At 45.7% G+C, this 22,624-nt stretch overlaps 1 protein-coding gene across 2 annotated transcripts in view; it reads left to right on the forward strand.

Annotated features, from left to right (window-relative positions):
• The first annotated feature begins 808 nt into the window (after window positions 1–808).
• The window catches only part of VSTM2L (V-set and transmembrane domain containing 2 like), a 52,102-nt gene continuing 30,286 nt past the window's right edge, over window positions 809–22,624 (forward strand). The window contains exon 1 of one of the 2 annotated variants that reach the window (XM_083147802.1): window positions 809–1,033. In XM_083147802.1, the coding sequence (XP_083003928.1) occupies window positions 943–1,033 (91 nt within the window). In that variant the 5' untranslated portion in view covers window positions 809–942. The remainder of the gene's footprint in view (window positions 1,034–22,624) is intronic. The other variant, XM_083147800.1, reaches the window with a different exon arrangement.

Here is a 22,624-nt window from a genome sequence, read left to right on the forward strand (position 1 = left end):
CTCTAGGTTGTCTTGGTATTTACCCAAGGAAAACCATGAAGGGTAGAGTGATTAAATTGATTATTAAAGATGATTTGGTGTAAGTAACATTTGAGTCTAAATCCTAATCAAGGGAATGGGTACGTCCCTCCATCGTGGTGTCAATCATTTTTGGATCAACAGCCTGCAGTGCTAGTCAAAAATATTCTGGGACATCTAGTTCTACAATAGCCAGCTACTCTAGTCACAGGTTGCCTGAGAATGAGTTACATAGATATAGCTAGTCATCCCTTATCACAAGAACCCCCCGTTGTGTTCTACAAATGACATCGCTACAGTGGAATACAAATCACATCATTTAAGATGAAACAGGCACTGTACAATACATGCAGCAGCAAAACACAGCAGCGGAGCGGTAACCTGTTGTGGGTGCGTGCCCTACAGGTGCCCCTCACTGCCTGAGTGACCGCATCTTATTCTCGGGAATTTACAAGTGTTGTTCGATGTCTATTTGTATTATGATTGGACAGAGCACCGAAAGCTGGAGAATGACTGTACCACTAAAGACTTTCTAGCAGTACAAGGTTGCAGAGATAAATCCCCTGCTATGTAGAACAGCCAGGGGGATGTATGCATAAGGTAATAAGGTTTGCATTACACCAACTTAGTAAGGTTATTCATTTAGCTGCACAGACCCACTTTAGCTGCAAGGGGTTAGTGACCATGACGCTTTACTGTAGCTGTAGGGGTGGCTGACAGTTTTTTTTCTTCTGCCACATACACACTCACACCCCCAATCTCTGACATTCACCATAGTGGGATTTGCGGTCTCTTTAAAGAAGGAGGATTTTATTCAGAGTCTGATCCCTCCGCCAGCATCAGCTCAGCAGTGCCAGTAGATCCCTCCGCGCAGAGCGCATCCTGCAGAGGGAGAGCGGCCGGAGCCCCCCGGGTGACAGCGCTATGGGAGCCTGGGGACTAAGCCTGGGGGTCCTGCACTGCTTGGGGGTCTACATCCATCTCAGCGTCGGAGACAAACAAAGCACAGCCGATGGTATTACTGATGGCCTCTTTCATCTGTCTTAGGGGAGGGGTTTTTAGTTTTGGGGTGCCCCAGCTCCGTGTGCCTGAGTTATATACACGTTGTTACACGAGGTCACCTGTAATGGGGTCACCCCAGTGGCGATCTGCTATACTAATTAGCCTCTGTGCACATCTGCCTGATGAGTGGTTTATAAGGTTCTGTGGGTGCTCCCTAATACACGGGCAGGGAAGCGGCGTGTGAGTGGCAGACAGGGGTCCATGGAGCCGGGCTGAAGGTTTCCAGCTGCCTGAGCCCTAACATGGATACAGTATGTCAGAGAAGTGCTCCATGTTACAGGGGTGTCAGCTGCCATGTATCCATGTGTATCACAGTATAGCTATAGCGACTGCCATTCTGTGGGTAAAATGTCATGTTGGCTATTGATTCCCCTGTGGGTGCTGCTGGGGACCCATCACACGCTGTATTTGTACATGTTGTGATTGAGGCTGTCACATCCATCTCATTCGTGCATGATTAATATGTAATAGGTAACGGGATGAGCAATCGGAAAATACATATACCTGTGAATGGTTCCAACATGTATTGGGTTCTATAGAAGGGAGGAGGTCGGAGAAAGTGTCAGTGGCTGCTGTGGCAGTGCTATCTAGTTATGGGGCTATTCAATACAGAATCCCGTGGTTACTGCATGGAAATGTAGACGTTAAAAAGCACAAACGGTTTTTATTTCAAATTGTTCTGCACTTTAGTGCATCCTGTCTGGGTCACTTGTGTGTTGTAAAAAGTATTCTATTGTTCTGTAATACTACATTTAAATGTTCGTATTTGAGAAGTAGCCAAAGCAAAATGTATGTATAGAATGATATATGGCTTGGGAAATATCAGATATTAGTCGGGATCATACTGCTAAGATAAAAAAAAAATCTGGTGTCTTAAAATGTGATTATTGATTTTCATGGAAAAACATTGTGATGATTGGTTGGAAAAAAATCATGCTGATCAATATTGGTGGTATTATAACTAATATGGTGTTGTAATGGATAATGTGGAAATGATTAAATATACATTAAATGGTATCGATGGAGATTTATATAAAAGAGTCCTGGTACAATACTGAGTGCATTTATTGATCCTGTTACAGTGTATTGATAGTAGTAGTAGTATAACTTGTGCTGATTGGCATAGATAGAGTGACACAGTATGAATAAGTAGTAAGCTATAGTTTGTAGGAATGGTGTGATCCAGATTGTCACAGTGATCTTTAATTGTGTGACCAGGTAGTCAATAATGTTTATTATTCTGCCAGTTGTGTAAAACAAAATTAGTAACAGAATCCAGTAGAATGTTAGTGTACAGAAAAATGTATTGAGTGATCTGGTACTGTGGGAAAGTTTGTAATGATTGATATTAATAGCAAAACACAATAGTGTGATCGGTACAGGCAATATGGTAAAGGCTGAGTTTAATACTGGTAGTTTTTTAGTAGCAGTAGTTTTTTACATTTTTGGACATTTAGAAGTGGTAAGGTAAATATCTATCTATCTATCTGTCATGATCCCCCCTCTGGGCACCCCCACCTGGATCATGAGGGGGTAGGCACCCCAAGATTCCTAAATATAGCCCAGAGACCCAGACACTCTCTTACCTGAATTAACAACATTTTCCCAATACAATTCCCTGCCTGCCATCTCATGGGAGCCGTGCCTCTCACACTAATAGAGCCTTCCACAGGACTGTGTGTTCTATAGTACTAGGACCGGACTTTATTACATACCAGATGTCTGCCTGCGATGGGAAATAGTACCGCGTGTTTATAAGTATTGCGCCCATCAGGGCATATACTCCTGAGCCTGATATGTCTCTATCACAGTAATGTATGGTTTATTGCATGTGTGTAATATCTTGTTGTCTAAATGCGGACAGCCGACACCCCCCCCTATCTCATCCCCCTCACAGGAAGCATCAGCAAGCTGAATAGGCTGAGACTTCACAACCAACAACAGGGTCTGTTTTGACTTCACACCTGGGCCGCCCCCTTATCAGCAATGGTTCCTGGCCTTTTGTTCTCCCCGGGGACTTGTTATAGACTGGCCGGCACCAGACCAGCAGGGGGCCAGAGAGTCCCAGAGAACAGCAATTTGGCAGGGCTACAGCAGCAGCCAATCCCTACACAGGACTCAGGTGCATTTACATCTCAGGCTTCAAGCAACAACCAATCCGGTCGCAGAACTCAAGGATAAAATGGGCTGAAACAACAGCTCTGGGTTAAACTTTCTGCATCCATCCAGGATCCCTGACCCGGCGAGGCAGGATCCCAGGGGAGGAAGCTGAGTTCCCTCCAGACCCCACCAGAACTTCAGCAGTGGGCAGTCGGCCCTGGCGCAGTGGACCCCATACCACAGCCAGCGGTTGCATCCAGCGTGCCAGCACCCCGACGGCACCCACAGGCCAAGCGGCTGGGATTCATCACCTGCAGGACCAGCAGTGGGCAGTCGGCCCTGGCGCAGTGGACCCCATACCACAGCCAGCGGTTGCCTCCAGCGTGCCAGCACCCCGACGGCACCCACAGGCCAAGCGGCTGGGATTCATCACCTGCAGGACCGGCAGCGGGCATCGGCCTTGGCTCAGTGGAGCCCGTACCTCCGCTGGGGTTCCGCATTCCCCCCTCACCAAGGCCCCACCAGCCTCAGCTCAGAGACTGCCCAAGGTGACTATTGACTGTGGAAGGGAAGGGGAGGTGTTCACCTTTGTGTGGTTCTGATATAGTTAGTGTGTGCTGTGTATATTGTAGGCTACCTGTATTGTGTAGTGTTAGTGGTGTGGTTATGGTTTTCATGTACTGTTAATATGAAATAAAGGTGCGCTTTGTACCTTGCTTTTGGTGGCCTTACTGTGTGATCCGCGAACCGAGGTTCTCCCGGGACTGTGCAAATGCTGTAAACACTGCCTTTCTCAAGGCGGATACGAGCGATAGGCCCCTCCATGCACCCATGAGCCCGGGAGTCCTCACAATTGGTGGCAAGCAGTGGGGATCACACAGTCCTGTAGACCAGGCAGAACCAGGGGCCCGTATCGTTATACGGCCAGGTTCTGTTGGCGCAATAGCCCATAACCAGTAGTATAGAACCACACAGAGGTGAGCTCTTGTAACCCTAGCAGGGATGCCGGGGAGAAGAAAAAGGATAATGTGTGAGGGCAGTAAGCGAGGGAAGAATTCCGCTTAAGTGCCGGCTTGTCCAGGGGGACAATCCCTGCAAGCGAGGGAACGGCGGAGTGTGCCGTGGCCCGGGAACGGAAGCGGAAGTGAGGGGTCCAGCAAGTGACGCTGACCAAGCCCTACTTGTGCAGCACGTTTTGGAGAATGGCGCCAGGAATGGGAGAGAAGCGCCTGAGGAGAGGCAAGCAGTGCCCCAAGTCTCCTAGAGCAGTGAAGCTCAGGGCTGAGGACTGGCACCTGAAGAGTCCATCCACAAAGATGCAGCCTTTCTGGGAGCACTGGGAGGCAGCGTGCCTGTGGACTAGCTTGTGGACTGGAGCTACTATAGGGGAGAAAATTGCCTATCTAATAGATGAATTTGTGCAGTGTAAAAGTGATGCTGACGTGAGAAATCTGCCAGGAACTCTGGAATGGAGAACATTTGTTATGGAAGTGAGTAACTCCATGTCGCAGATAATGCAGAGAAGCCAGGTAGCTGAGGCCAGCGCGCCAGCACCTGGTGATCTGGGTCCTGGGAAGGAACCCATGAAGAGAACCCAGAGGGAAGAGGAGCTGATGGTGCCACCTGGGAGGATGACCGAGGGGTCCACTACAGGAGAACTGCGGCATGCAGAAGGGGAAGCTCCATTAGCGAGAATGAGTCTGGAGGATTTACTTGCAGAATGGAAGCTACGATGCAGCCTCCCCACCGACGGCTGTTCCCACCGAACCCTTATTCGGTGGGTGTATGAGCAACAAGAGAACCCCCTACATGCATTCAGCGTGTATAGGAACTGGGTCCTGTGTCCAGGAGAACTGAGAAGTGTCCAGGAGCAGTTACAGTGTCTCCTGCACTGTTATGATAATGCAGAGAGGGTCGCCCTGGCACAGGGACAGCTGAATTCTCCAGAGTGGCTGGACCAGTGTCAGAGGGTGGAGGCAGAGGAACGTCGGCTGCTGCAGCTTATGCATCCTCAGAGAGCCACAGAACTAGATCCCCCACTGACACAGGGAGAAATCACAGAACTGTTCCCATTCAGTGAGTTGGGAAATGAGGAACTAGCTGTGGAGTGTCCCTGTGATTTCGCACCAGGGACCCCGGACTCTAAAGGAGCCCTAACATCATGGACTGTGATTGTGGCAGATGGATATCGTGGAGGGGATATTTATTCCCCCTGCATTTTGCCAAGTAGTGTGGCGGAGCTGGGCACTGTGGCCCCACATGGTGATGATAGACTGGTGCACACGGAGCCTGTCATAGATGGAGCAGTGCCAGTATACAGTGCAGGGGCTGCCCCAGAGAATAGCCCCAGAGCAGAGCATATCTTGGAGGCTGGGACTGTGATGGCGGAGTCCTCGCCACAGGAGGTACAAAGCAGTGGTCAGCCACTGCTCCAAGCAGCTAGCCAAAGGATGGGGGTGCACCCAAAAATGGCACCCCAGGAAGAATGGCAGTACATCTTCCCTTTTGCAGATGTGGGAGATGGAGACTTTGAAACTAGCGGCCAGGGGGTCTACAATGATTGTGCCCCAGCAGAGGGGGCAGTACTTCTCCCCTACATGACCACCAGCGGCCCAGCGAATGAGGGCATCTTGCCCCAGGAGCCCCAGCATATTCAGCAGGGGGAGATGGAAGGAAATGTGTCTGGTGTGTTCTCTGCCACTCTACCACCCCAGGAGGATTATCCAGGACTGTTCCCACTTAGCCATCAGAGCCAGGAGGATCTGAAGTCAAAAGGCAGGTATGTGACCGGGGTGCCAGAGCAGGGAGTAGAGGCTGGGGTGCAGCGCTTCTGTGAGTCCCCTGCAAGAGTGACTGACTGTAATTATGTGCCCGGGGAGCCGCTGCAGCAATCAGGCAGCCAAGCAAGCAAACATGGAGGGGATGGTCAGAGGCATAGCTCATCACCCCCCTGGGCCTCAGAGGAAGACACCTCACCACCCAGCATGGCACGAGCAAGAGAATGTGAGTTTGCACCTGGGGCTGTAAGGGAGATGCCAGCAGTGCTGCCGTACAATGCCACCCCACCAGTCCCTCTCATAGCCAGGCTGGGGAAGCAGTGCACCCTGGTGAAGATGGAAGTTTGCCCAGGGGAGGCCCAGCAGTTATTGTTCAAAGGGCTGGGGGAGGTGTTCGACCCAAGGGGGGGGATTGTGGGTAAATCAGGGGGAGACTCGCGGATACCCCCTGCTTCTCTGCAGCCATTGTGTGAAGGAGAATCCTCAGGACCGCTGCCTGCTGCTGAGGGCAGGTGGGGGCTGGGTGTGCTCAGGCCCTGGGAGGTGGGGGAGAAGGATCCCACCAGCATGGCCCTTCAAGCATCACGTAAGGGTCCAGAGGACCATCTAGAACTGGGGGAGGTGTTTGTGGGGGCTGTGGAGGGAAGAGCCGGGGAAGGATTGCGGATACCCCCTGCTCTTCTGCAGCCATGGTGTGAAGGAGAATTCCCTAGGCCACTGCCTACTGCGGAGGGCAGGTGGGGGCAGAGTGTGCTGAGGCCCTGCAAGGTGGATGAACAGACATGGATGGAAGGTTGCCCAGGGGAGGCCCAGCAGCTTCAGGTGCTGGGGGAGGTTTCAGGCCCAAGTGGGGTGACGGTGAAGGCTTCTGATGTTTTGGGAGAAGCATCGTTGTTACCCACTGCTCCCCTGCAGCCAACGTCGGCGCTGTTGTTAAGAGCAGAATCCGCAGCCAGGTTTCCGGATTGTAGCCTGTGTACACCGATCGGGCCCCTCCCAGTTGCGCCAGAGGCGGAGGGAGGAGGGCCAACCAAACAGGCAGGAGAGAAGGAAAGATTTCCACATGACAGGGGCAAACCCTGTAACTGGGGTACTGGAATGCGGGTTACACATGGTGAACTGCTGACCTCGGACCCCCCTCATCCAGAGCAGGAGGAGCGGAATCACGCCTCCAGGAGACCACTGGGCCCGGTCGTCCTGACTGGCTCCGATCCGGGAGCCAGCCCCTCGGACCGGATTTAGGAAGGGGGAGGTATGTCATGATCCCCCCTCTGGGCACCCCCACCTGGATCATGAGGGGGTAGGCACCCCAAGATTCCTAAATATAGCCCAGAGACCCAGACACTCTCTTACCTGAATTAACAACATTTTCCCAATACAATTCCCTGCCTGCCATCTCATGGGAGCCGTGCCTCTCACACTAATAGAGCCTTCCACAGGACTGTGTGTTCTATAGTACTAGGACCGGACTTTATTACATACCAGATGTCTGCCTGCGATGGGAAATAGTACCGCGTGTTTATAAGTATTGCGCCCATCAGGGCATATACTCCTGAGCCTGATATGTCTCTATCACAGTAATGTATGGTTTATTGCATGTGTGTAATATCTTGTTGTCTAAATGCGGACAGCCGACACCCCCCCCTATCTCATCCCCCTCACAGGAAGCATCAGCAAGCTGAATAGGCTGAGACTTCACAACCAACAACAGGGTCTGTTTTGACTTCACACCTGGGCCGCCCCCTTATCAGCAATGGTTCCTGGCCTTTTGTTCTCCCCGGGGACTTGTTATAGACTGGCCGGCACCAGACCAGCAGGGGGCCAGAGAGTCCCAGAGAACAGCAATTTGGCAGGGCTACAGCAGCAGCCAATCCCTACACAGGACTCAGGTGCATTTACATCTCAGGCTTCAAGCAACAACCAATCCGGTCGCAGAACTCAAGGATAAAATGGGCTGAAACAACAGCTCTGGGTTAAACTTTCTGCATCCATCCAGGATCCCTGACCCGGCGAGGCAGGATCCCAGGGGAGGAAGCTGAGTTCCCTCCAGACCCCACCAGAACTTCAGCAGTGGGCAGTCGGCCCTGGCGCAGTGGACCCCATACCACAGCCAGCGGTTGCATCCAGCGTGCCAGCACCCCGACGGCACCCACAGGCCAAGCGGCTGGGATTCATCACCTGCAGGACCAGCAGTGGGCAGTCGGCCCTGGCGCAGTGGACCCCATACCACAGCCAGCGGTTGCCTCCAGCGTGCCAGCACCCCGACGGCACCCACAGGCCAAGCGGCTGGGATTCATCACCTGCAGGACCGGCAGCGGGCATCGGCCTTGGCTCAGTGGAGCCCGTACCTCCGCTGGGGTTCCGCATTCCCCCCTCACCAAGGCCCCACCAGCCTCAGCTCAGAGACTGCCCAAGGTGACTATTGACTGTGGAAGGGAAGGGGAGGTGTTCACCTTTGTGTGGTTCTGATATAGTTAGTGTGTGCTGTGTATATTGTAGGCTACCTGTATTGTGTAGTGTTAGTGGTGTGGTTATGGTTTTCATGTACTGTTAATATGAAATAAAGGTGCGCTTTGTACCTTGCTTTTGGTGGCCTTACTGTGTGATCCGCGAACCGAGGTTCTCCCGGGACTGTGCAAATGCTGTAAACACTGCCTTTCTCAAGGCGGATACGAGCGATAGGCCCCTCCATGCACCCATGAGCCCGGGAGTCCTCACACTATCTATCTATCTATCTATCTATCTATCTATCTATCTATCTATCTATCTATCTATCTATCTATCTATCGTTATCTATCCATCTCTTTTTCTTACACATAAACTCATGAGATGCTGGGAGCTGCATAATGGATTGCTGCACAGCATTGCAATATGCATGAAGTGACTCTGTGGGTGTAATTGCAGCAATTGTTCAGAAGATAAAAATATGTGTGAGAAGGGGGTCAGCTCAGCTTTCCATATTTATTTAAGAGAATAGCAGGCATATCTTAACAGAGGAGCATAGTTTTTTATTTGTCACACAGAAAATAAAACATTTTGTGAATAAGAAGGTAACGGGTTTTATGTACAGTGTATGCAGCACTATAATATATGTTGGTATCATCGATGCATTATAAATATGCAAATGGGATTTCTATCCTCAGGCTTTTTAAGGTAAAGTGAATTTGAACATTGCAATTAGTTTGGTAATGGAAAAAGGAAAACAACATAGAATCTGGGGTGCAGGTTAGTCAGGTGGATCTCAATAGCTTGGCCAACATACTGTGTGAAGGTTAGCTTACCTGGACAGCAGGTTTTTAGTACATCATTGTTTCCTTTATAAGTTTTCGGAAGAGAGATGAAGAGATAGAAGTTGAAGAGTCTGAGAAGTACAAGAGGTAAGTCACTTATAGACAAGTATGGGATAAAGAAATACACACAGATGTAATAGGTTGTATAGATGAGGTAGAGAGGGGGAAAAAAGACGAGTTTAAAATAAATTGGACGGATGCTGAGGTAAATTGGACACATGCATTAAATAAATTGTAAAATGCTGCATGTAACAATAGTGTATGTATGCCAATATACTGAGGCATAGCCAGCTCAAGGTCCATCCAGCACTGCAGCAGATGCATGTGCACCAATTGATGTCAGGTAATCATACACACAGATACTTCCAGACAACCAGATAAGCACCAAGTAGGCGTTGTTTACTTTGACTACGATAAGAAAAAAATGTGTTTGATTTAATATTACTACAGGTTGCGTATCCCTTATCCAAAATGATCGGAACCAGAAGAATGTTGGAGAACGGATTATTCCGTATTTCAGAATATATGTATATTTCAATGATGTATCTTGAGGTATCTTGCATTTATGTTGTATAAACACATCAAACACATAAAATACACACACATATATATTTTATTTGCGCATAAAACAAGGTTTCAAAACATTAAACAAAGTTTCCGTACTATCTCAGACACTGAACTTGAATGCCAAGCAATCATTTTCTTGCACATATTATTTACTGCCAGTTACATATCATGTCCTCAGTAGTGCCAGTTCCATATCATGCCTGATGTAGTGCTGTTACAGGTGTCCCCAGTAGTGCTTTTAGGAAGAAGAAAAAAATTTGTTCACTTTCCAGAATGTATGGTTTTCGGAATAATTTGGATAACGAATATTTGGATAAGGGATACTCAACCTGTACTACTACAGGTCTAATAAAAACTCTATAAATGCACATATAATGTACCTTCTTCATCTGAAATTGCAGTGAAAGGAAGCACTTATCACCTTCAGAGGTGAATGCACAGCCAGTCAGAAACTGTTACTAGTGCTAATGATGATCATCATTAGCAAGTACTTGCATCAGTTCCAAGGCACCCTAATTGATGCAGCTATTGACAGGTGAATTAACACATCTCCATGCTAGTCTAACTCAGTCACAATTACATGAATATACTCTTACTGTACTTCCCACCCCTATCCTGTTTATTCAAGTGTAAGGAGGCACGATTATCAAATTTGCATATATATATATAGGCTTAGCATGGGGAACAAAAGTACATCAATGGCAATAACGACACCACAGTGCCGAGAGCTCTGATGTCAACATGCCTTTTTTGAATTGAGAATTTACTGTGAAATGCCTGCATTATCAGAATGCAAACTTTAGGGTTAGTGTTGGAGGGTTGGTGTTATGCACTAAAGGGAGGGTTGGGGATAGAGATTATAGGGATACTTACTGGAATGCTGGTTTATTGGCGGTCTAGCCCAAAAGTGAAGGTCACATGACCACTGGGACCTGGAAGTCACTGTGACCTGTTAGGAGCAGGTAAGTGACAGTTGGGCCACCAGTTATTAAAGGGGGAGATAATAGCAGCCAAGTTTAGAGGCCCCGTGTTATGGAGGCCAGACATTTTTAAGGGAGCAATAATTTAAAAGGCATGGTTTGTCAACATTATTACTGTTAACGTATTATACTACATTTGTAACCCCACACTTTTATATCTGTTTATGTACAGTACAGAATTGCTGATTAAAACCAGACATATGTCTAAAGGCCCCTATACACTAGTCCGATTTGTCCTGTTTTCACCTGATTCTGATGGGTCGGTCTAAGAAATCAAGTGAAAATTGGCCAAATCGCAGGTGTTTGACATCTAATCCGATCCGATGCGTGTTGTGGTGAGCACATCGCTTTTTATCACCTGCAATGTATCGCATCTGATTCCCATGATCTCCCCATGCAGCTCGCCTGGAGTCCTTGTTCATGTGATAAATTGCATGCGATAAATCACATGTAAAAAATGGCGCATCAAGTGCCAAATCGGATGGAAGCACTCGTGAGGAGTTCGAGGGAAATCAGGTCCCATTTGCCCTTCAGACAAGTTAGACTAGTGTATGGGGACCTTAAGTCTGCATCAGTCGATTGAGGTTTCTTTATTAGCACAGATAAATGTCCATCTTATCCAGTCAGCTGTAAGGTGGAACATTGAGCCTGATTCAGACCTGATCACACAGCTGCAAATTCGCACAGCAGGCGATTATTGATACACTGCGCTTGCATATGGATCACAGTACACATGCGCGAAGCCATGAACTGCTGCAACTATTTCTATTTGCTGGCTGTTCACAATGTGATTGGCAGGGAGTGGAACCTGATTGCTTTTGGGGAGTGGCAAAAAAAAGGTGGGCATGCTGGAAAAACCGCTGGGAGTGTCAGGGAAAACGCAGGCATGCCAAAGCCTGTTAGGGGAGGGTGTGTGATATCAGTAGCAGGCCGGCTGTGCCTGTATTCATCGCAGCCACCAAGTCCTGGGCTACGCGGCTGTGAAGAGTTGTGGCCAGTGTAAAAATAATTGTGAGGCTGTTTGAGTGTTGAACATCTTTGCTCAGGTACAAACATGTGCAGTCATACACATCCATTTGCACAGCGTACACATTCGCATCTGTGTGATCAGGTCTGAATCAGGCCCATAGTGCAATAAGGATCACACGTAAGGCAGACCATAACCGAACAATTGTGCATCTGTACGGATTGTGGCGTGCATGCAAGAGTCCATTCAGTGGAAAAATCCAGTGCCTATTCTGATCTCTAGCCATACGCAAATTGATTGGAAATGGGGGTGGTAACCAGATGTTTTCACGGAGTGTCAGGAAAAATGCAGGCATGCATAGGCGTTTTCAGGGCGAGTGTGTGACATCAGCTCTGGCCTCAATCAGCCTGTTTCTATCACACAAGTAGAATACGTATTTGGTTACGCATAGACTGCACACACTGGGAAAAATCATTCAATGATGAGTGAGTTACTAATGGATTTGCAGCTATTCACCTGAAGGCGTGATTTTCAAAAGCTATTAGCAGCCTTGCACAGGGCGGGCTTTCACTCTGGCATGGCGCAGCTATGTGATCACAGGGGGCTCTGCAATTGCACGGAGCAGCGATCAGGTCTGAATAACCCCCATTGATAGAAGCTATGAAGGCTGGAGTAGTGAGCTGCAGCCTCAGGTCCCTGCTTGTAAACAGATCACATTTTGTATTTCTTATGCCTGTCTGGTTAAAAATCCAAGGTACCAGCACAAAGGATGGTAAGAAAAGTTTACATAAGAAAAATATGTGTTGGACTACATATATACTGTATATGTGTATGTGTGTGTGTGTGTGTCTGTGGATGTAAACCCAGCAAATGTAGTGCTGGTGTTGATCATCATCTTTTAGTGGCTTCAACCTTGCATATTGCCATACTGTAGTTGCAGCTTTTCTTTACTAAACACGTTTTACACCAAATGTTTTGGGTGCAATTGTGGTTAACTCTGCACCAGTCCCATAGAATGTTGTGGCCTGAACCAGTGTTCATGAGTAGAGTCTCATATGTATTGGTCTTGTAGTACTTAGTAGTCCAGTGATGTCAATAGTATCTAGTGAATGGATAGGCTGAATAGACTGGTTTGAAAGTTGGATCAGTTTTGTCGAGATCCACCTTCAATGCTGTTGGAAATGGCAGCCTTGAGTAGGCAGCAGGTGTCCACTGTCAGAAATTGCGCCCAGGATTGAATATCCCCCATAGCATCTTGCAATAACAGTAAGCCATGTTCATTTTTAAGGCCTACTCCACTAGTGCGATATGGACATTTTTCATGCCATTCAGACGAATTGTTGCGACGGATTGCACGGAAAGGGTCACATTGCAGATCCTTTTCCTGTGATTGCAATCTGTAGATCCTTTTCGCAGATCTCAGGGGCTGCCAAAAGGATCTATAGGATCCTGCCGTTGTGACCTGGATCGCATACAATATATTGTATGGAAAAAGGACAACATATGATGTATCGTATGAGGTCCAGCCACCCGGAAGCTGCTGGGTGAGTTGGCGGGATATAACATGCGAGGTACATGCGCATACAATACCTCGCACTAGTGGGTGGGGACCCTTAGACTAATCAGTTTGTGGTAAACATGTCATCTCTGTATGAATACAGTAAAAGGACCTATATGAAGAATTGGGCTTATTTTGTGCATGGCTTCAACAACTGTTGTGCCCACCTAGTACACAGATTTCCTCACCAGTATGTCTGGCTACCTGTGGCTCAATTTAATGGCTGCTTTAACAATAACCAATAGGAAGCAGCCTTTGAATGGTTAACTGTACAGGCTGTTTCCTAATGGTTACTATAATAGTAGCCATGAACTGGATCAATAAAAAGAGCTTCAGGCAGCTGAATCCAGCTAGAAAGGGTCTGTACTGCCTCAGACATCAGAGACATTCTGCCTAGACTCCACATTTGTCACTAAAAAGAGTGCACATACAAGTTTTCAAGAAGGAATGGTAAACTTACCCGTACTGCATCATTTTTCGATGAAGACTACATTTTTATGCTGATTCCACTATCCTGATCTTCTTACTTTGCATTAAAACATTGCTGTTTTCCAAAAAAACATACTGTTTACAGCCTTTTTCATTGACTTGCAGTGAAACTTACTAAAACCTATTTAAAGCTGCCTCAGCGATATTTGGCTTAAAAAGCAGTAAGGGTTAATTTATCAGTCTGTCAGGAAATTCTGAACCCTAGAATTCAGTTAAAGTGTATTACAAAATGCTCGGGACTAGAAGAATTTTGGATAATGGATTATTCTGTATTTCAGAACCATTTTATATTTCAATGCTGTATCTTGAGGTATTTATGTTATGCCAACACATGGAATACACACAAATATATTTTATTTGTGCATAAAACAAGGTTTCAAAACCTGAAACAAAATTTGTGTTCTATCTCAGGTCCTGAATTTAAATGCTAAGCAATCATTGTCTGGCACATATTTAGTGACAGTTATATGTCATGTCCCCAGTAGTGGTTTTAGCAAGAATTTTTCTACAATGTATGGTTTTTGGAATAATTTGGATAATGGATATTTGGGTAAGGGATACCCCACCTGTACTATTATGTGGCCAAAAAATAAATGTTAAAAATATATATATTTTTAAACTCCACTGAAGACTGAAAAAAAATCATTTTTCTTGTGCTATTGTCAACTTTAGATGGTGATTACAGTACAGGGATCGCAGTGGTACCTTGTTCAATAGGTGAAACTTGATGTATTTTATTGCTAGCGGGGCTATTGCCAGCAGTGTTCGATCTACATTTTTGAGATCCTAAATCTTGAACTGTTATGGGGGACAATCAGCAACACTAGGGTAACATCTGACAAGGTCCAAATGTCTACTTCTCAGCACCTAACACCTAACAGCACCGACCTTTTCATTATGATCTCACAGAACCCCTGCTAATCCCATCATAGAACACTCTTCTGCCCATTCGTTAATAAACACTTGACAGCACACAATATAGCTTCTAATTAGGTAATTTTGCTGGTGCTGAATGTTGTGTGCCACACACTGCACAGCACCAACAAAATGACTTTGCTAGACTCCTCCTTGTCCGGGCTCCTTCTCATCTTTCATTGCTCCATACTTCCCTACTCTCCCAGAAGCTGCAGGAGGCTCCCAATATTCAGGATAGCACACCGCAGCCCCAGAAGGGTAGGTGACTCTCAATCCGCATCCTACCTGGTTGCCATTTAGCCCTGCACCCTACCTGTAGACCTGTGCATCACAAGCATTACCTATTTTTGGGGGTGGGTCCTGATGCTCCCCCCCCCCCCCCCCCATGTGACATGCTTTAACTTTAGAAGTTCTGCGGGCTGTTGGGAATTGTAATTCAGAAATGGATACACATTTAACGCTTATTGCAGAGGGCAAATCACAAAGCTAGATCACATCTTCCAGCAGCTGCTTTTGTACTAAGCAAAGTGCATCCAAGCTGTAACAACAAGAGTTGAAAATTTTATATTTGAGGTTAAAATGCACAGGAGAGTTGAGTGATGATTCTATTACTAAAATAGCCTTATTTTAATAACACACAATTAAAACACTCCATCGAATTTTAGTCAAAAATTCACTAAGATATATAAAAAGTTGATTCAGGGCCCCTCCGGGAGTAGGGGCCCTGAATCCTATACTTCATTAATTTCATAGTAGATCCACCCCTAATTGACAGTCGTAGCATCCCTATCACTGTAGAAAACAACCTAAAATAGGCACCACTAGACAGTCTTTATTTTAGAAAAGATTGCAAAAATCATAGAGAAGGTTGCTCTACTGTGCTGGGCAATGTATTGATTAAAGTCAGTGAAGATGATTATGGACAACTTCTGAATGATTTTCTAATAAAAAAAAATTCTGAGATTAAAGGAAAAATGCAATGAATACTGTTTACCTTCTTCTGACATAGTTCACTGTCTGCTGACACTTGACACAAGTCAGTCACAATTTATCTCCTGCCTATCGCTGTAATCTAATACCTCTGACCGATAAAATTGTCAGCAGCTCTTACGTTTGAAATCCTTGTACAGCCTGATAATGGATGGTTGCCAAAGTGCCAGGTGAGGTGATAGTCCAGGTCCCACAACTGTGAGGAGACTGACTTTTATCATGTAAATTCAGAGACACAGTTCTGACAGTTAATGAAGTGGGCTAAACGTGTAATACTGATAAATTCTTTATTAAAAAAATAAAAAAGCAGCAGATCGTATCAACGAATTGGTGTACTGTGACCTTAATTATTGCCATCTTTAAAAACTATTTGTGCATGTTGCTGGAAGTGAGTTTGCAGGTGATGAATGAGGTAAAATATGTCTCTGACATGTCCTGTCCTGTATATAATCTTACAGTGCTGGATACAGGAAGTGACCAGACAGTTCTGGGTTCCTATTTAATGTACGGTTTCCTTCGGCCCGCAGATGATCAGACAGTGCTGATTTCCTATCTAATGTACAGTAACCTGTTGCCTGCAGATGATCAGACAGTGGTGGGTTCCTATCTAATGTACAGTAATCTCTTACCTGCAGATGGTCAGACAGTGGTGGGTTCCTATCTAATGTACAGTAACCTATTGCCTGCAGATGGCCAGACAGTGATGGGTTCCTATCTAATGTACAGTAACATATTGCCTGCAGATGATCAGACAGTGGTGGGTTCCTATCTAATGTACAGTAATCTCTTACCTGCAGATGGTCCAGTGGTGGGTTCCTATCTAATGTACAGTAACCTATTGCCTGCAGATGATCAGACAGTGGTGGGTTCCTATCTAATGTACAGTAACCTGTTGCCTGCAGATGATCAGACAGTGCTGATTTCCTATCTTATGTAAAGTAATCTCTTGCCTGCAGATCATCAGACAGTGGTGGGTTCCTATCTAATGTACAGTAACCTATTGCCTGCAGATGATCATCAGACAGTGGCGGTTCCTATCTAATGTACAGTAACCTGTTGCCTGCAGATGATCGGCTAGTGGTGGGTTACTAGCTAATGTACAGTAATCTCTTACCTGCAGATGGTCAGACAGTGATGATTTCCTATCTAATGTACAGTAACCTGTTGCCTGCAGATGATCAGACAGTGCTGATTTCCTATCTAATGTACAGTAATCTCTTACCTGCAGATGATCAGACAGTGGTGGGTTCCTATCTAATGTACAGTAATCTCTTACCTGCAGATGGTCAGACAGTGGTGGGTTCCTATCTAATGTACAGTAACATATTGCCTGCAGATGATCAGACAGTGCTGATTTCCTATCTCATGTAAAGTAATCTCTTGCCTGCAGATGGTCAGACAGTGGTGGGTTCCTATCTAATGTACAGTAACCTATTGCCTGCAGATGATCATGAGACAGTGGCGGTTCCTATCTAATGTACAGTAACCTGTTGCCTGCAGATGATCAGCCAGTGGTGGGTTACTAGCTAATGTACAGTAATCTCTTACCTGCAGATGGTCAGACAGTGGTGGGTTCCTATCTAATGTACAGTAACCTAGTGCCTGCAGATGATCAGAAAGTGGTGGGTTCCTATCTAATGTACAGTAATCTCTTGCCTGCAGATGATCAGACAGTGGCGGGTTCCTATCTAATGTACAGTAACCTGTTGCCTGCATATGATCAGACAGTGCTGATTTCCTATCTAATGTACAGTAACCTATTGCCTGCAGATGATCAGACAGTGGTGGGTTCCTATCTAATGTACAGTAATCTGTTGTCTGTAGATGGTCAGTGGCGGGTTCCTATCTAATGTACAGTAATCTGTTGCCTGCAGATGATCAGGCAGTAGTGGGTTCCTATCTAATGTACAGTAACCTATTGCCTGCAGATGGTCAGACAGTGGCGGGTTCCTAGCTAAAGTACAGTAACCTGTTGCCTGCAGATGATCAGACAGTAATGGGTTCCTATCTAATGTACAGTAATCTATTGCCTGCAGATGATCAGACAGTGGTGGGTTCCTATCTAATGTACAGTAACCTGTTGCCTGCAGATGGTCAGACAGTGGCGGGTTCCTATCTAATGTACAATGACCTCCTGTCTACAGATTATCAGGACAGCATCAGACAGTGCCAGGTTGCACTCTTATGTCCAGTGACCACTTGACTGCAGATTATGAGGACAAGATCGGACAGTGCTGTGTTTCAACATAATGTAGAGTGAGTGAATGACCTGACTGCAGATTATCAGGATAGGGTCAGACAGTGCCGTGTTTCTATTGAATGTAGTGACCTCTTGACTGCAAATGATCAGAACAGTATCACAGTGCTATGTTTCATATATACAGTGATCTCCTGATATAAAGATTATCTGTAGATTATCAGATAATACTAATATATAAAATGTACATATTATGCATATCATCGGAACAGGATTATACTAGCTGAGTTTCTATCTAATGTTCGGTAATCTCTTGAATGAAGATTATCTGGACAAGATTAGAAAGTGCAGAGTTTCTATCTAATGTCCTGTGCCATGATGACTGCAGATTATTATTTTGGGACCAGACAGTGCTAGATGTCTGTCTATCGTCCAGTAATCTCCTGACTGCAGATTATCATGACAGGATAGAACAGTACTGGCTTCTAATTTAATGTTCAGGGATCGCTTGATTAAAGATTATGCATACATGTTCCGTCTGCGCTGTATTTATATGTATGTATTATGCAGATCATCAGAATAGGAGCAGACAATGATAGGTTTCTTTGTAATGTACTTGTTATCTCCTGAATGCAGATTATCAGGAGACAATCGGACAGTGCTTTGTTTCTATCTAATGTTCATTGATCCCCTGACGCAGTATCGGCACTGAATGAGACAGTGCTGGATTTCTATCTAGTGTTCTCTGATCTCTTGAATGTAGATCATACAGTACTAGGCTCCTACTGTACCTAACATATCTCCAAAATGCAGGTTATCAGGACCGATGATGACTTTTCTTCAAAGTGTTGTACGGTTCCTTGGTGGTGAGCGGGTTAAGGAAAGGCAGTGCGGTTTTCTCCTATCTACATCTGATCTGCACTCATAATCAGATGCCTGTATGGGTTCCTGTAATGCCGCCAGCATGTTAATCAGACCCTCTGTGGGGCTTGCATTTATTGTACGAAGGATCTGGCTCTGCCGGGAGAAGTAGACAGTCTGTGTACTGAAAATCCCCTATTAATATTTTATTACCATGAATCTGCAACTGTGTACAGACAATGAGCAGGCAGGTGGGGGACAGAAGAGGATAGAGGTGGGAGAATCACATGCACAATGCACAAGCTGTGCATTCTGAAGGATTATTCAGGGTATAAATGAACATGGACATTGTATATACAGACCACCTATGCATAGCTGTTGTGACCAGCACAATCACTGTAAAGTAGATCAATCTAGAGATAATGTAATATAATATAAAGGCACAGGCAGCAAATACATCTGAGGTTGAACTATGTAATGAAAGGAGACATGCCGAGACAGGTTATATAGCACATGTTATGGTTCAGGTCAGAGGAGACTAAAACCATCAGGCAGACAACATGTATGTTCTAAGCTAGCCTATATCTTCGGGCGTCAGTAGAGAATACTGGAAGTTATAGCACAAAGATGCAAATGTCCGTGCCTTGTAGTGTTGAAATTGTAACTTAATAGAAGTTATGGACACATGTATCATATACCTTCCACCACTGCCAAATGGGAAACCACCTCCATTTAAGACATTCATCAAGTCTGTCTAAGATGAAAATGGGCAACAGGGCCTGAAATAACAATGTTGGCAGCTATATGGGTGCAATCAGCCAGCCCCTGCCCTTTTTTCTGCTGCTACTAGGGATACTGGGATTTGGGATTGTAAAATGCTCAATCCGGGGATTGGCTTCTTTAATAAAACAAACGCACAGGTACGTGATGCGGCCTGGAGCTGGGCGGGTTGTCGGTATGGCCAGGAGCAGGGTGGTGCAACAGGGAGCTGGGCAGATTGATTGTGCGGCCGGGAGCTGGGCAATGTGGTGAAGAGTGAGACGGGTGGGCGGAGCTGCTGTGCGGGCCTGCACTGCGTGACCTCTGACCACATCATGCTGTGCAGAACTGTACACTGGGGATGGGAGAAGTCAGTCAGCGTCTGTGCACATGCTCGGTCTTCCCGGGATTGGAAACTCTAATCCCGGGATTGAAATCTCAGCAATTTTGGGGCCAAATCCCAGGATCAGCCACCCTAGTTGCTACTGCATCATTTCCGTGGTGGCTATGATTGTTCAAAAGCTATTGTGACGGAAGCTTTACTCTTCTTTTTCATGAATATTTTATACCTGTTCAGAAGATAGTTAATAGAATGCTTCAATTAATTATTTTATATGCAGCTAGGCTTTGAGTAAACATGCTTACATTATATTTCTAATGTATCTGTAGATTATTATTTTTATTACATTTTATTTATAAGGTGCCACAAGTGGTTTGCAAGTACCGTACATATAGCACACATAAGAACAATACAGGGTACGCAGAACTTAACATTACAGTCACTGACAAACTAAAACAGAGCACAGGTAACAATTAGCAGCACAATTGTCATACACAATACAGCTGAGATATAGGGAAGCAAAGCAGTTGTCCACATTCTACTAAAGGGGTGTACACCCGGGCAGGCTGCTGGCTTAGTGCACTGAGCGATTTTGGCTTAGTGCACTGCGCTATTTTGACTTGTGTGTATTTGGCCACAGGTGCAAAATTGCCTGATCAAATCGCACGGTGTGTACATGGCTTAAGGGTGGGCTGCTATTGGAAGAGGCAACTGATTATGAGGGAGGGGAGATGCATGTATAGAGGGGTGCTGAGCAGGAGGCAGCTGTATTTGAAGTGCGAGAAAAAAGGGTTGTAAAAACAAGAGGGAAGGGGGCCCTGCTCCACGGAGACTACCATTAGTGTGCAGCAACTGATCACAGTCCAACAAACATTTAGGTTTCAGAGAGCGCTCCTACAAATGTCTAGTACAGTGGCATTTTGTTGACTATGTGCCAGTTGGGAACCAGCCATGTTTGGGTTGCTGAATAGAAAGTCAATCTCTTCCTTGTCACATTTTGTTTTGTTAGGTGGATGGGGCAGGAGATAATTGTGCAATGTAATAGGTAGTTCTCAGGAAATGCAATGTTTATTCCAGACGGTTTTATTTACCAACATGAAAGTAAACATATGCAGTGCAGTTATAGTGTGCACACATGGTAAGATTTGGCTTCCGATGTTCCTGATATAGTGAACATCGAAAGCCATATCGCATGCAAATCGCATGCTTTTTCAGGGCTTGCGAGCGCGATGCGCGCTCCCTTGTGAGCGCAAATCGGCAGCCAGATAGAGAGGGCAGGCAAGACTATATAGTGCAGATCTGCACTATATAGTCTAAATTGTGCCCCTCATGCATGCCGTGAGATGCGAGTCCCAATGCGATCTGATCGCATCGGGACTCGCATCTAACGGCAGGATCTGCCGTGTGTACACACCTTAATGGTGTGCACACATGATACAATCCAGCATGAGATTTTGACTATATAGTCAAAATCGCTTGCAGATCGCACAGGTTTTTTTCCTTGCGATCCCGGTGCGTGCTCCCGTGACAGCACAAATCGAAACCCAGATAGACAGGGCTGCAATGACTTTATAGTGCAAATCTAATGTAAATAGCATGAATTGTATGTAGATAGTACAGAGTTAGCAAAGATTGTATAGCAGTCGAGTCTGGTGTGTACACACTTGTACAATTTAGACTATATTACAATTTAGACTATCTGCATACAATTTAGACTATCTGCATACAATTTAGACTATATAGGGCAGATCTGCACTATATAGTCAATGCAGCCAAGACTTTCTGGCTGCGATACTGGAGCACGCATTGGGATCGCAAGGGTTAAAACCTGTGCGATCTGTATGAGATCCAGATGAGATTTTGACTATATAGTCAAAATCTCATGCACATTGTACAAGTGTGTACACACCATTAGTAAGCTGAATAGCAAGGGAATCTCACCGTGTGTACACACCATAACTCATAGCAAGTCCTAGTTTATGGTAATAAATGAAAGCAAGGTATTCAAGGGAAGGTATGTCTTTTTACAGACGATACAAAGATTTGTAACAGGTTGTTACCCAGGAAGTACTGGAAAGTGAGACTGTGGAAAGGTCTTGATGACGGCTCCTTATGTGTTCGGTCCCCGGCCATGGCCCTTTTTGCTCATGCCCATCGCTCATTTGACTAAAATGACCATGGCAAAATTATCCCCTGCTGTATTGTATGCTTGAATTGAATATAAACCCCATACATACTGGGCGATAAAATTAGCGATATCGCTCATTTTAGCCCTTCTGAGCGATACAGCTCACTGTGTACGCTGTATGAGATGGCAGATGCATACTGTTGTGGGTCTTTAATGACCCCCTCCATTGCCTTTACATATATAGACAAGGAAGTGCATCGTTAATAAAGACCATGCTGTAGAATGCATCATAGCCCTCATGCTCCACCAACATCAGCAAGTGTGTAAGCAGCGATGCTGCCGATAACAGGAATCGCCCGGTGTGTGTGTGTATCTTACAGTTTGTACGCACTCTTATATGGGCTCACATTATCGTCCAATATATTGGATCAAAATAATGTATCTGCCATATTGTCTTGTGTGTACCCTCTATTGCACGCTCCTTTGGATTGTTAGCTGCGCTGTCTTGGGCGTGCCAGTGGGATGAGCCTGTCAACGATGACCCGATTTCTAAATTTGGTCGCAAAATGTACGGTTGAGTGTGTGTGTCAGGACTGATATATCATTGTTTCGGGCGAGCTTGTCTA

Source organism: Crinia signifera, chromosome 6 (genome assembly GCF_055691185.1).
Source record: "Crinia signifera chromosome 6, ASM5569118v1, whole genome shotgun sequence".
NCBI classification, from domain to species: domain Eukaryota; kingdom Metazoa; phylum Chordata; class Amphibia; order Anura; family Myobatrachidae; genus Crinia; species Crinia signifera.